The following is a 14,016-nucleotide window of genomic DNA, read 5'->3' on the forward strand; positions in this document are numbered from 1 at the left end:
GAGAATTTGAAGTAGATGTTAAATTTAAATCTGTGTGCTTCATCCAATGGGCTTTCAGCTCTTATACCATTTCCTAGGTTTTTTTAAATTTATTGACATTTTGTTTTTATATATTGGACTAGATCCACCCACTCTGGGCTAAAGGTTCTGCTTAGCAAGTTTTATTGGAACTCCATTGCTCACAAAATTTTTAAAATTTTGGGCCAGCCTAAATTATCGAGACCATTTGTATCCAATTATATATCAAGTGTAGTAAGCTTCACAAAATATATATATGAAGATTTATACAATCATATAAACTTTTAGCCGGTTAGAAGCCTGCAGGCAGAGGGAGATCAGACAGCATAATAGTTTTCACATTGTAATTCAATCAGCATTTTCACTCCTTTAACCACAATTTAGAATGTTGCAAGCCCCTTAGACCTTTAAGTAAGCTTGGATAGTTTAAAAAAGAACATCATTATTCAGTCATTTTTCACTGACTTGTATGTATCACTTCATGCCATATACTGTACATATAGAAAAATGCATACAATTAAAATGTTTTGGGGGTGTATGGTGGTATTTTATTCAAGAATGCTTCTAGGAATTCATGTTAGGGCTATGGTTCTTCTGCTGGCAAACTTTGCCTGTAAGTGAGCCAGCCAATATGCAACTGCTATCTTCCCTATGAATGCTGTTCTATCACTGGGCTTGATTTATTAAAGCTCTCCAAGATTGGAAAAGATACACTTTTAACGATGAACCTGGGTTGATCCAAATCTGGAATGGAATGGAAAGTAATTTTCTATTTGTTAGCAAACATTTTCAATTCAGGACCACTTTTTTCCAGGTTTGCTGGATCACTCAGGGTCACCATTTGAAAGTGTATCTTCTCCAGCCTTGGAGAGCTCTAATAAATCAGGCCCACTCCAATAAATGCAGCCAATCCAGATCAACAGGGCTTACATATACTTTAAGTGAAAAGGCCAGTCTAAGATTAAGTTAATGTATAAATACAGGTCAGAGCATGTAAAGGGAACATAATATTTTGCTATTTTCTAACACAATTAGCTTTGTGTCATGAAGCCTCAGATTTTTTGTCCACAAACTGTATAATTATGCTTCTTTGCTATTTGATAACATAATGCAAAGAACTGTGCTTATATCTTGGCTAAAAGAAAAAAGGTTGCTTTTGACATATCTAACAGCATTTTATTTTTTTATTTTTTATTTCTCTTTTAATGAGTATTTAAATGTTTTTTTTTTTTTTTTTTTGTATTTGTTTCAGTAACTGTTTCATATGTTTTCATTGAGTTGTCGAGGTAGACTTGATATAAAAATGTATATAGATTAATATTGAAAGTACATAAAAAAGCAATATATTTATTATATGTCTATTGTTTTGTCAAGGATGTCAGTAAAAAGCTGTCTTTACCCGTGGACATTCGTTTACCTCCAGAATTTCTTGAAAAACTGCAGATGAATAGTACAGAAGATGATCCAAAACCTCTGACAAGGATATCAAGAAGAGCATCCTTGGTTAGTAAAAATAATGACTGAATTATGTGAAAGTTTTGTACACCAGCTGCAATTTCAAACTAAACTCAATGTAGAACTATTTCTCTTTACTGAAATGAAGGTAATGGCAGAGTATGCTCCTTATCTGGAAAATGAAAATGATAGTTGCACACAAAATAGAGACCATCTCTAATCAGTTGCAATTTGTGTGCAACCACACAGCTTAAAAGGTTTAACATTCAATCAAGTCAATCCCACCTAGACTTTTCCATCAACTGCTGTGTCTTGATGCAGGGGGTATTTTTGTGAAACCTGAAAAATATTACATTTTGGGTATAGATGCACTTTCTCCACATCTAATATTTAGTTGTTTCTTCCTTCAACCCAACCCTGCCCCCCCACCATTCCTGTATTGGAATTGCAGTTAGTACCGTTCTCACCTGTGTCTCTCTACGCATAGGTAAGAACTGGTTTCGGGGGTTAGCTGCTAGGGCAAAAACAAAGGAGGATAACTTTCAATAACAAGTACTTCGGTGTCTAACAGGCTATCTGGTTTAAAGATAAACATTTCGGAGGAGTGGCTTGGTGGGCCTTGCGAAAGGATGCTTGTTGAGTGAGCTCCATTTCCAGCCGGCTACAACCCCTTCTGTCAGCGTCCTGGGCTTCTAAAATGGGCAGAATGGGGAGGCAGTGCAGTGGAAGGGATCCCTTCATTCCTTCCCCACTTTCACTCACCACACAGCCAATGATCTGTGTGTTTCTGGAGGGGAGTGTGCAGCCGGATTCCTTATCCAAAATGGTGCTGGCCAGAGCTTCCTGCTCTCCTACACCACCAAGCCCTGATGTGGCAGGCTTCTTGCCTGGACCTTCCCTAGCTCCACAGGCTTCAGAAAGCTTCTCTGCCTACTCTTTTGCTGCGGTTTCTACTTGGCCCCAATATTCACCATGCTGCCTTCCCAGCTTCTGGCTTCCCTGAAGCTTTACCGTGTGCCATGCGGTTTTAGATCCCCCACAGTCCAGAAGCACCCTACTATGCAACTCTCTGGGACCTGGGCCTTACTGCCTCTGCTGCCAGGGTGATTGCATGCTCTTCTGTCCAACTTGTGGCAGGTCCCTCACCTAAACCCCCATCGCCATCCACCATAGCCAAGGAGCAAGATGTTTCCCATACTCCTGGCATGATTTTCTACAGCATCTTGCTTCCAAACAAGATTTCCAAGATTACAGAAGACCAAGCTACCTGTTGTTCCAAGATTGGGGTCCTGCAAGCTGGTTTCCATCACCTTTCCAGCATAGAGGAGGGTACGGATGATGAGCTACAACATGCTAAGAATGGGATTATCCACCTTCACCACAAAACCAATAAGCAGGATACTAGCATGGTGGCTCTGAGGTAGCACCTTGGACTTTGCAGGTTCTCCCCGTGTTTGTGTGGGTTTCCTTCAGGTTTTCCGGTTCCCTCCCACAATCCAAAAACATGTAGTTAATTGGGACAGCTAGGGACATGACTATGGACTTGTACAGTGCTGCTTAATATGTTGGTGCTAAAAAAATAATGTATAATAATAATATTACAAGCAGATAATACTTTTCCAGGTCTGTGCCATGGCCTTCAAGTTAGTGTCATTTAATGTTTAAGGGCCTTTAACTCCAACAAGAAGAGGAAGCTAGGTCTCTGGGAGTTTAGCCGTCCGGCAGCGGATAATCTGTTCCTGCAGGAAACAGACTATGATAGCAGGGGTGACTTCAAATTTGCCTCCAGATATTATCTTGTCTCCCACTTGGCTCCTTCTTCCCAGATAAAAGAGCAGACTTGGCCATTCTATTCAAACACATCTTTAACCTTCCTGGCAGTATAAATACTAAGTATTTTTAAATGTAAAAGGTACATTTAAAAATAGTATTTCAAAATTCCCACCTGGTCCCGCCTACCAGCCCAATGATCCCGCCCTCCAGCTACGCGCTCCTTGGCTTCGTGTCCCCAACGTTCACAAGCCGGGGACGCAGATGCCGGCAGGGCATCACCAGGTTACGTAGATGCCCGGCCAGCATCGCCAGTGGAAGAAGATGCCGGTCATCGCTGGAGGGCGGCCCGGGCACTGCTGGAGTTGTTATAATTAAACCTAATATTATAGTTATGTTATAATTGTTACTTAGCTTCACTTCAGGACTTCAGACATTTCTGCTGCTCCTTGCCTGTATACATTCCAGTCTCATCTCTGGGTCATCTCATCACTCTTTCCATCCTAGGTCAATCTGTCTCTAACCTTGTCTCTCTTTGTTCAGTCTCTATATGTTTACATTATCCTACCAGGTTTGCCCAGCCCGTTTTCTGTTAAATGCTGCCTGGCAGATCAGTCCATTTCCAAAGGAATGTGTGGCTAAAATCAAATTTAACTTTACTCCAACTATTCTCATATTAGCTAAAAAATCATAAAAATGACCATAACACTACAACTACTTAATACACCACGCTCACTCATACCTACCTAGTGGTTGGTTAGAACTTTAACCTAATTTTTCCCCTACATTTGACAGACTCTCCCTTTCCCCTAAGTCCCCTTATTTGATTCTTGGTGGATTCAGCACCTAAATGAGAGATAATTCTCATTCTACTCTGCTCCCCATAAGACACAAACCCACTTTGATCACTTTTTTGTAAATCTGCCGCTCCTCTGCATTTGTTTCTCCACTGATATCTACCCAATCACATAGTCGGACCATGCCCTCATCTCTCTAGAGTTCCGCATCTCCACTATGGCCCCCAAGGGTGTGGCACTGGCATCTCAATGAGTTTCTTCTTAAACAGGAGTCCACTAAGATCTCCATCTCTTCTGCTCCAGAGTAGTGTTTTCAGGAGAATACAGGCTCTGTTGCTGCCACTTCTATCTTGTGGGAGGCCCACAAGGTGGCAATTCGAAGCCACTGTTGCGGAGACAGAGCTTCTGCGCCACCCCACACTTTCTGCTACGCAAAACTATCACCCTTAGACTATGGCTAAAGTGACAGGATATGAGGAAGGTTAGTTGGGCTATGACACTGCACTGTCTCTCATGCACAGAGCTCCCCTGAGGATTCCTTAACAGCTAAGATTCAAAATTATCTCTCCTCACTTAAACTCCCTAGAATCAACTTAGCCTGCCTAAATATGTTTAATATGTCAGTCACAGAAGAGTAGTGACTCTAGTAAATAAAAGTCTTCCCTCCAATAAAGCTCCTGGTAAAGATGTTGGCCTTCCTTATTTATAATACAAAACATTCCTCTACACTCTCCTTATGTACCTCCTATCTCTCTGCAGTGGGTTCATGGAGGAGGACCCTGTCCCATCCTCCATGCTACTTTCTCACATTACTGTGATACCTAAACAAGGGAAAGATCATACAGAATGCTCAAATTTTAGACCTATTGCTCTATGACATTAAAATGTTCACTAGGATACTGGTGAACTGTTTATCTAAGCTATATCCCTTGATGATCCATAAGGATCAGACAGGTTTTATTCCTTTTAGGCATGACAGCGATAATACATGTAGAGCTACATCAGTAAATTATGCCCTTAATAAGAACAAAACACCGTCCTTTATTTTAAGCCAGGATGCGGAGAAGGCCTTTGATCGCCTTAGTTGGCCATTACGAGTTGCTCGCCTTTGTCAGTTTGGAATCAAAGGACCTTTTCTACATGCGATTAATATGCGCTATACTACACCATTAGCAACAGTAAAACTTCCTCATGCTTTGCCCCAGCCCTTTCCTATTAGTAATGGGACTAGGCAGGACTGTCCACTATCACCTCTACTGCTCCCCTTCTCCATAGGACCCCTAGCGACCGCTATTTGGGCCAATCATGACATCAAAGTTGTTACATTCTCAGAGCCCCCTACACCATTTCCCTGTATGCAGGTGATATCCTTCTCACTCTCACCCAGCCCCTCACTTCTCTTCCAAATCTTTAGAAGGAATTGGAGAGATATGATTATCAAATCCCAGAAAACAGAGGCTCTCCCATTTAATATTTTGCCCTCCCTGACCGCCTCCTTCCAAAATTCCAATCTCTTTACATGGAAATCCTCCCACATAAAAAACAGAGGTGTGAACATTATTTCCTCGTATCCACAAATTTAACCTATAACTTCCCCCCTCCATTTAAAGAATTTAAGGACTCCCTGGAGGCAATGTAAAGCCATATTTGCCCTTAGCAACCCAGTCTCTACAATAAACTCCAATAAACCTAACCCATTGATACCTGAGCCTCTCCTCATCAGTGTCATACAGCCCAGAGAAGGATATTCTCCTTTTCTGATCTCCAGGATAATAGTAATATATATGTCTCGCAATTCATTTTACACATACCTGCAAATCAGGTGCTATATTCCTTCCAATTCAGGGTTTCCTGCCCTCATTCCTTTTGAGAGAATCTGTAGGGATAGCCCCTACTTCAAGGGCTTAGTTTCCACAATCTAGAAATCTCTTCACTCGCGCACTCTTCAGAATCGCGCTACTAGTGAAAAATTCTTATACATGCATGTGTAAGAAGATGTAGGAGAGATGTAGGAGAAAATCTTGGCTAGGGAACAGCCATTGTATGAGTTGTCAGAGCTGTGGACCTTGGCAAAAGCTCTATGTGTGTCACTTACAAAGAAAACAGCTATAAAACTTTATTCCACTGGTATCATACTCAGACTCCGTCTGGCACACGCAAAGTGATTTAACAAATCCTGTTGGCTGCTCTCATCCTTATAGCATCTCATCCGAAAAGCACTGTACCTCTCTCGAGATGCATTGTAGGATTCAAGATAATTGATTATTGGAATATATACCAGTCACATTACATAATATATTGGCATAATATATTTACATAATATATATCATGCAACACACACACACACTTCCCTGTTGTCCTCTTAACTTCCTCCTCATTTGCCAGAGTCTGCTACTAACATTCAGTACTTTATTTTTGCACTTGCCTTTGTAAGGTTTGTTTGATTTGTTATTACCCGAATACATGCAGTTTTGCCTTCCTGATACTGAGTTAGGTGTTAATTGTTTACATTACCCCAGGAATTTGCACTTCCTAAGATGGACTAGTGTTTTTACTCGATGGACATTATGTTATAGTTGTATTTTCTCCACAAACCATGTTGATTTAGTAATAAATACCTTTATACTCTTCAAATACCCAACACCTTCATAGTTGCTATTGTTAGAGAGTTGTTCCATTACCCTCCCCTATCCCTGTTTGTATTGTACGTAAATCACTTTTCTTTGTGAAAAATGTATTACAAATTACAATTTCAAGAAAAAAAGTAAGGTAAAGTTAAAGGATAAACATGCTTGTAAGGTATACCTAGAGAGCTAAACTGAGGAAGTTCAAAAGTTCCCAAAAATGGAGCAAGGTCTCCCAAATGCCGGAAGGTCGCCGACTTGTTCCCTCTGTATGGGATAAATTAAATGAAAGGGGAAGCCTCATCTCAATTTAACAATGTTATCACTCAGGAGATCCAGTAGTGGTTGCAGTGCTCTGTGAAGGGCCAAAGTTTGCTGGGAGAGATCTGTTAGGAATATGATAGGTTTGTTGTTAAATGTGAATTCTTTCTGGGATCTTGCCTGTGGATCCAGTCATTTTCAATAAGGTTTTCTCTGGGCTTGCGTAGCAAATCATAAAAAGTAGCTGCATGCAAGTCTTTAGGTTCCACAGATTCTGGCAGGCCCCTAATCCTAATGTTATTCCACCTACTACGATTCTCCAGATCGTCATGGTGATATATTAATTTTCATATCAATGCCGAGTGTTCATTGAGAGTCTGCGCATGTTTGTGTATGTGTCCACGGAGATCATCTGTGACTTGCTCAACTTCTGCGATACAGGAGCCCAAATCTTTACCGAGATTTTATTTCCGGCCTGAAGGAGTCTTGTGTGCGTTGGTTGTAATCTTCAGATTACAGAGTCAGATTTGGTAGGTATTGATTTGAGATGCTCATCTCAGTCCCAGTACTCTCTGGAATTAGTGGACTGAAGTGGCTGTTCTTTAACTCATCCACAGATCCTCGGTGGAGAGGGGATCCTATATTTGTGTTGTCCTGACTAGGGTCAGCCAGGTTTTGATCAATCTGGGGCGTGTGTGCAGATGAGTGTCTGGTGACAGGACCATCTCCTATCGCTCCAGGTAATCTTGATTTGGCAAAAAAGTTGCTGATTCCCCTTTTTTGTGAGAAGTGGCCCGCTGGCCTGGGGGCCCAGAACAGCACAGGCCGCAATGTCGCCCAAAGTCTTTATTATGAAATGGCCCCCTCAGACTATGTGCTGTGCCTTGAGAGTATGGATTGCACTATAGTAGCTGTGCTTAAGGGAGAAATAATTAGATTTCTTCGCACTGGTACGGATCACCACTTTGAACAGCCTGGCCTGATGAGGGAGTCCCATCCAAGATAAATCACTGCATCATACTGCTCTGTAAGAATGATCAGGAGCTGGAATACAAAGGATGCTGAAGAGGGTGAATTTTGGCAGAGATGTATAATGTTGATGCTTCCCTGAATCTGATCCCTACGTGGGTAAGATGGCCGCCCTTCTGTGGATGAGTTCTGTGGATTCTCTGGTCTTGGTGGGTTCCCTGAGCTGGGCTATCACTGTATAGACTCTGCAGTGCTGGTGTGCAGGAGAGGTAGTGACCAGGGGACCTTGGTCCTGTATAAACTGGGAAGGCAGTAGTGACCCGTGGGCAAGATTGCCGCACAAGCTCCTGTAAAGCCCAGTATCCGTCACTCTTTATTTTAACTAAAACTTTGAACATACTTTCTTTTGAACAATGTAATTACTAATTTGACTTTTTTCTGCAGTCAGATATTGGATTTGGAAAACTGGAAACGTATGTTAAGCTGGACAAACTGGGAGAGGTAAGAAAGAATTTATGGGACATCTATCTGTCTAAAATGTATTACATCTTTCACTGTACATCCATGATTATTAAACATAAAACGTCAAACGAAAGTGTGACTGTGTTTTGACAGAGTATAGCCAAGATTGTAGTATAGAAGGGTACAAAATTCCATTGTTCTTGTTATCCAGAGTACCCCAGATTCCAGTTCCTGAGTTTCTGGGTTCCTGGATTATGTTCCTCTGGTTCTCAGCTTCTCTTAGTTCCTGACTTAATTTGGTCACTGCTCACCCTTATATTTTGACTGTCCCTAGTTCAGATTTGTGGCTGATGACTTTTCACCTTTGTTCCCTGATGAGCTACCATCTGCTAAGATATATACAAGATATATCCAATGGATTCATCCCGTTGCACCTAACAGTAAAGCCCATAATTTGGTGTTTTGGTTAAGGTCTGGTAAATAAGCACAGTTTGACTCAAAGGGTCTGATTTTATAAAGCTCTCCAAGCCTGGAGTAGATGCACTTCATTGGTGAACCTGAAATGCAAGTCATTTGCTATTCGTTAGCAAATGTTTTTAATCCTGGGCCATATTCATTCCTGGTTTTCTAGATCACCCAGGTTCACCGATGAAAGTGTATCATCTCCAGTTATAGAGAGCTTTAATAAATCAGGCCCAAAGGGTTCATCATTCATTTCACCATGTGACTTCGAGTGTGCTTTTGTGCTCTCCCCTAACATCTGCATGTGCATGTAGCTTCCTGTTTGGCTCAACATAACCTGGAGAGCATGTCCTTCCATGGATTTAAAGCCCTGTCAGGGTAACCATGTTTTTGTGTGTATGTATGTAATGTAGCATGCAACAACCCTGCTTAGGACATTGTAGTGAGTACTCCACGCTTGCCTGCAATTATTTTTATTTCTTTTTTAAATAACCGTGCCTCTTCCCTAAATATTTATATATGCTATACATTTTGTGGTGTATTGTTTTTCATCAGTACAGTTTTTATTAATAATAATATTAATAATAATAATAATATTAATAAACCGTATTTATATTGCACCAACCTATTATGCAGAGCTGTACAATAAATATGCAGTCATACACAGAATTACTAAAATCTGTTTTATTTGAACTACACACAATGGACTGCATGGTTCCCAGTTTTAAAATCTGTCTGTAAACTGTTTTGCAGGGCACATATGCTACTGTGTTTAAGGGACGCAGCAAACTGACAGAGAACTTGGTGGCTTTAAAAGAGATCAGACTAGAGCATGAGGAAGGAGCACCATGCACAGCCATCAGAGAAGGTACGAGGGAGAAACCAATTATGTTATTATTAAAGAAAATTGAAATTAACATCAAAGATAAAAACTGTTTAAAAGATTTTTTAGCTTTTATTCAAAAATGTTAATATTATGTTGGCCTATGAATGGTCTTACATTTTGGGGGAAAGTATGCAGTTAGTTACATGTGCATCTTAATATTCCCGGCATATAATTTACCAGCATTACATAAGCATGTATTTCACTAAAGAGCTGACTAATCACAAGTATCAGTATTCACAAACAGTTTTATTAGCTGCTTTACAAGAAGTCAGCTATCTGGTGAGTATTGTCACGTGTTCTTTTTTGTGAAATTTTCATACTGCTTAAAGAGTTAAAAAAAATTAAAGAATGAGACAAAAAGAGTCATGTGTAAGCAGTTTACAAGCAGTGCACAGGAAACCTAAAAAAAATCCTCATATTTCAATGACGGGGCCCTTTGCATAAAATATATTAGTGCATAGGGACTTGTAACGCTCTTTGTGATAGTAATAAAGTGAAAAAAAAATTAAAAATGGTATTTAAGAAAATAATTAAAAAAAAATTAAAAGGACCCACCGCTGTCATGCATTATTTTACACATGGATACACACACATGTACACAACTAGGATGTTCAAGGTAAACATAATAAACGCATCCAGGGTGTCAGTACACACTTTGAAAGATGAGGAATGATTCTAGGCCAATATTTGCATTGTACTGTAAACAATTGAGCGCAGTCCAATCCACTCTTCTTACAAAAATAAATTTTAGTGTTTGGAGGTTTTTAATTGAAAATATAGATTTGAATATATTTTGCATTGGGGGTTTGAAAATACCTTAGGCCTACAATTTACATCCAAATGCAATTTTTTTCATGTTTTTTTCATGGAAAGCAAAACCAGCTGTACTAAAGTATTCTACCAAGTGAAGATACTGTTATTTTGATTATATAAAGTTACACTCCAAAACATCTACTCCGCCACAAGTAAAAAGTAACAAAATATAATGAAACTTAAAGTAAAATTAGAGTAATCAGAGCAAAAGTTACTTAGAGGAAGGGGGTCTCTCCAGTGTATTGCAAAAAAAAAGGACATGGATATATAAATCTCAAACTAGTTGTTTTTAATTTAAGGAATGCCTTTAGAGTTTAACAATGTGTAACAGTGTAACAATAAAATAAAAATGCTGACAAACAATATTTAAAACCTCTTTTTAAGAACATATTTTTTAAAGTCGACAAAGAATTCTAAATGAGAAGGCTCATTTACAGTATTGAGAATAATCAAATGCAAAAAATCACTAAGGAACAAATATTATTATACGATTTATGTCAGCTTTAGCTAAGGTTAATATGTATTAGACAACAATTGCACACTTACTTGTACTCCTCACCATGGCCAAGGGGTACCAAATTTGGGAATCAGAAACTTCATGATTTTTTAAGCCATTCTTTGAAAGAAGACTGTGCATACCTGTCTAATATCAAAACATGTCAAACAAACTGCAAACATGTCAAATGATGGCAGGTGCTATTGTATTTTTGTGCCCTATCCATGGTATATTTATTTCAAATCACCATTCCATTGCTCCCTTAACATCCTTTTGAGTTGAGCAGTAGTTGGTTTTCAAAGTAAGTAGAGTTCACAGAACAGACTTGTAAGATCCAACCAGCAGACTCTTGTGCCTGCTCATAGTTCCCTGAAACAGAAGTTTGGAAGCTCTACACTTTAGCTAGAGCCAGATGTGGGAGCTTTTCCCAAGATAAGCTGCGATAGCCAGGCTCTTCTTCATCTCTGAGTAGCATGTGAGTAGCAGAACAGGCACAACCTTCAGACTGGAATTGTTAATTACAACCAGATCTATTAAGACAATTTGTTGAATTGATACAGTATGTTTAGTAGGTGCTGCCACAAATAGGTATTATAGGAATAGGAAATAGGAAATATAAGAGTGGCTTATATAATAGGAAATATAAGAGTGGCTTATTTACATTTTTCTTACATTTATCATACATTTTACTTGGTAACAATTGTTATTTAAAATGTACATACATACAAACATACATACATTTGTATGTATGTTTTTAGGAAAGTAAAGTTAAAGATTTACATAGTACAAATAGTACAAAAACAAACAACAAAGAACTACTTGATTACACTAATGCAAGTAAATGTTATATAGTAATTAGTTAGTAAGTAAAATAGTTATTTCCACATCTGTGTGTAGTGCTAATATAGCTTACGTGTTTTTTCTATGTATTTTCTCTTTTCCAGTGTCCCTTTTGAAGAATCTAAAGCATGCTAACATCGTAACACTTCATGATATCATCCACACAGAATATTCTTTAACATTAGTCTTTGAATATCTGGTAAGCTTAACATACCTAATATATAGTCGAAATACAAACATAAACCATTAAATATACAAATGTGAAATGAATTTGAACATTTACAATTATAATCTTATCAGTTATTGGCTGAATTGTGTTTTTCATTAATCATAGGGATTTTTTATTTTCTAAACCTTTCTTTCTGCATTACTTACCTCTCTGGGACCTTTGTGTGATCATTGTTTTATACAGCTAATTGATTCAGGTCCCCTTTACAATATAGCGATAATACTAGATTTTTTTCTTCACTTATAGCTCCAATTGCTTTATTTATAAAACATGGAATTAAACATTCCTTGGTGTTTTTCAATTACTGCCATTGAAACACATGGGGCCCCAAGACTGGAGAGCAAACACTTTCATCAATGAAGCTGGGTGATCTGGCAAACTTGTAATGGATCTGGTCCAGAATTGAAAATATTTACTAACAAATAGCAAATGACTTTGAAGACATTGGTAGTGATATTGTGGGAAGACGCTTAGGGGGTACATGAACTGATGGGCCTGGGCTGTTGCTAAAACAGTGTAGGTCTCTTGGCAAAACATTTGTGCGTGACTTCTGATGGGGAGAGCAAACTAGTTCTTTGTAAAGTATACAACCACACTCCCTTTGAGCATGTTCTGATCGATTCGAAACATTGGGAAACAGGAGGTATGTAAACAATATTCCCCCCTCATTCATCCTAATTCCTTATTTTTCCGTTGCTCCTGATTTCATCCATTTGACCTTTTTCTTCTGGTTCTTGCTGTAGGAGCTCCAATCTCTTGTGTGGTTGTATGTTCTTTTTGTCTGTTGTTTTATGACCAGTGTAACTTTTGCTTTTATTTGTTCTTTTACCTCTTTCCTTAACCACATATTTAGTTTTTGCATAGCCACTTTGTTGAGGTTCTACAGTCTGAAATCCTGTACTAACTCCCAATTTTGAATTATGAATACAAGATAATTTCATGGTACAGTGTATAGAAGCTCTAAATAGAAAAGATACTCTGAGACACCTATTTTTTTCCAATAATTCAGAGTTTATAACAAACGCAGTGCAGAAAAAAACTTAAAGAAAGTTTGGGTAGCAGTGACCATATTATGATTTCATTTATTATAAGTTTTAAACAAAAGGCTAAAACAGGAAAGATTTAATTTTAGGAAAGCAAATTTTCCTTTATTAAGGGTGGCTCTCCATGACTTGGGCTGGGAGAGTATATTGTCTTCATGAATGTTTCTTGTCTGTTCTACACAAACACACTGAAAAAATATTTTCCAATGGGTAAAAAGTTAGGGGCTAAAATTAACCTCCCTAGCTGTATATTTCTTTCCGGTTTTATATGTCTTAAAGTGGTACATTGTTTTTTATGAAAATTTATTTTATAGTATGATATAATAGTATGCGTATAATAAAGTTTAAAACACAAAATCTTGTAATAATTTATTTTTTTTTTTTTAAATAAAATCTAAAATAAATATTATAGTCATACTATTATAAATACTGTAAAATAATAGTTCTTGAAAACAATGTACTGCTTACATTTATTTCGTATTGAATGCTATACAAATGGATTTTGAATTTCCCGCCCCGCCGGCAACATACACACGCACCAACGTCACCAGGAACCTGGTGACTCATCGTGTGCAGAAGACATCGGAAGAAGAAGTAAGAAGACAGAGATTGCGGCGATGGACGCGGGACGCCGGCGGATCACGTAAGCGCTGTATTTACTTACCTTCCCTGCCCCAGTACAAAGCATTGGTCAGGCCACATCTAGAATATTCAGTCCAGTTTTGGGCACTAGTTCACAAAAAGGACATTGTGGAATTAGAGAGTGCAGAGAAGGGCAACTAAACTAATAAAAAGAACGGAGAAGGTCAGCTATGAGGAGAGATTAGCTGAACTGAATCTATTCTCCCTTGAGAAGAGAGGTTTAAAGAGGATATGATCAGGATCATGATC

At 38.6% G+C, this 14,016-nt stretch overlaps 1 protein-coding gene across 2 annotated transcripts in view; it reads left to right on the top strand.

Annotated features, from left to right (window-relative positions):
* CDK18 (cyclin dependent kinase 18) overlaps positions 1–14,016 on the top strand; it is a 101,814-nt gene that overhangs the window by 61,047 nt on the left and 26,751 nt on the right. For both annotated transcript variants that reach the window (XM_072424991.1, XM_072425002.1), the window contains exons 4-7: positions 1,393–1,521; positions 8,339–8,395; positions 9,572–9,686; positions 11,958–12,052. In XM_072424991.1, the coding sequence (XP_072281092.1) occupies positions 1,393–1,521; positions 8,339–8,395; positions 9,572–9,686; positions 11,958–12,052 (396 nt within the window). The remainder of the gene's footprint in view (positions 1–1,392; positions 1,522–8,338; positions 8,396–9,571; positions 9,687–11,957; positions 12,053–14,016) is intronic.

The sequence above is a fragment of the Pyxicephalus adspersus genome, chromosome 1 (assembly GCF_032062135.1).
Source record: "Pyxicephalus adspersus chromosome 1, UCB_Pads_2.0, whole genome shotgun sequence".
Classification (NCBI taxonomy): domain Eukaryota; kingdom Metazoa; phylum Chordata; class Amphibia; order Anura; family Pyxicephalidae; genus Pyxicephalus; species Pyxicephalus adspersus.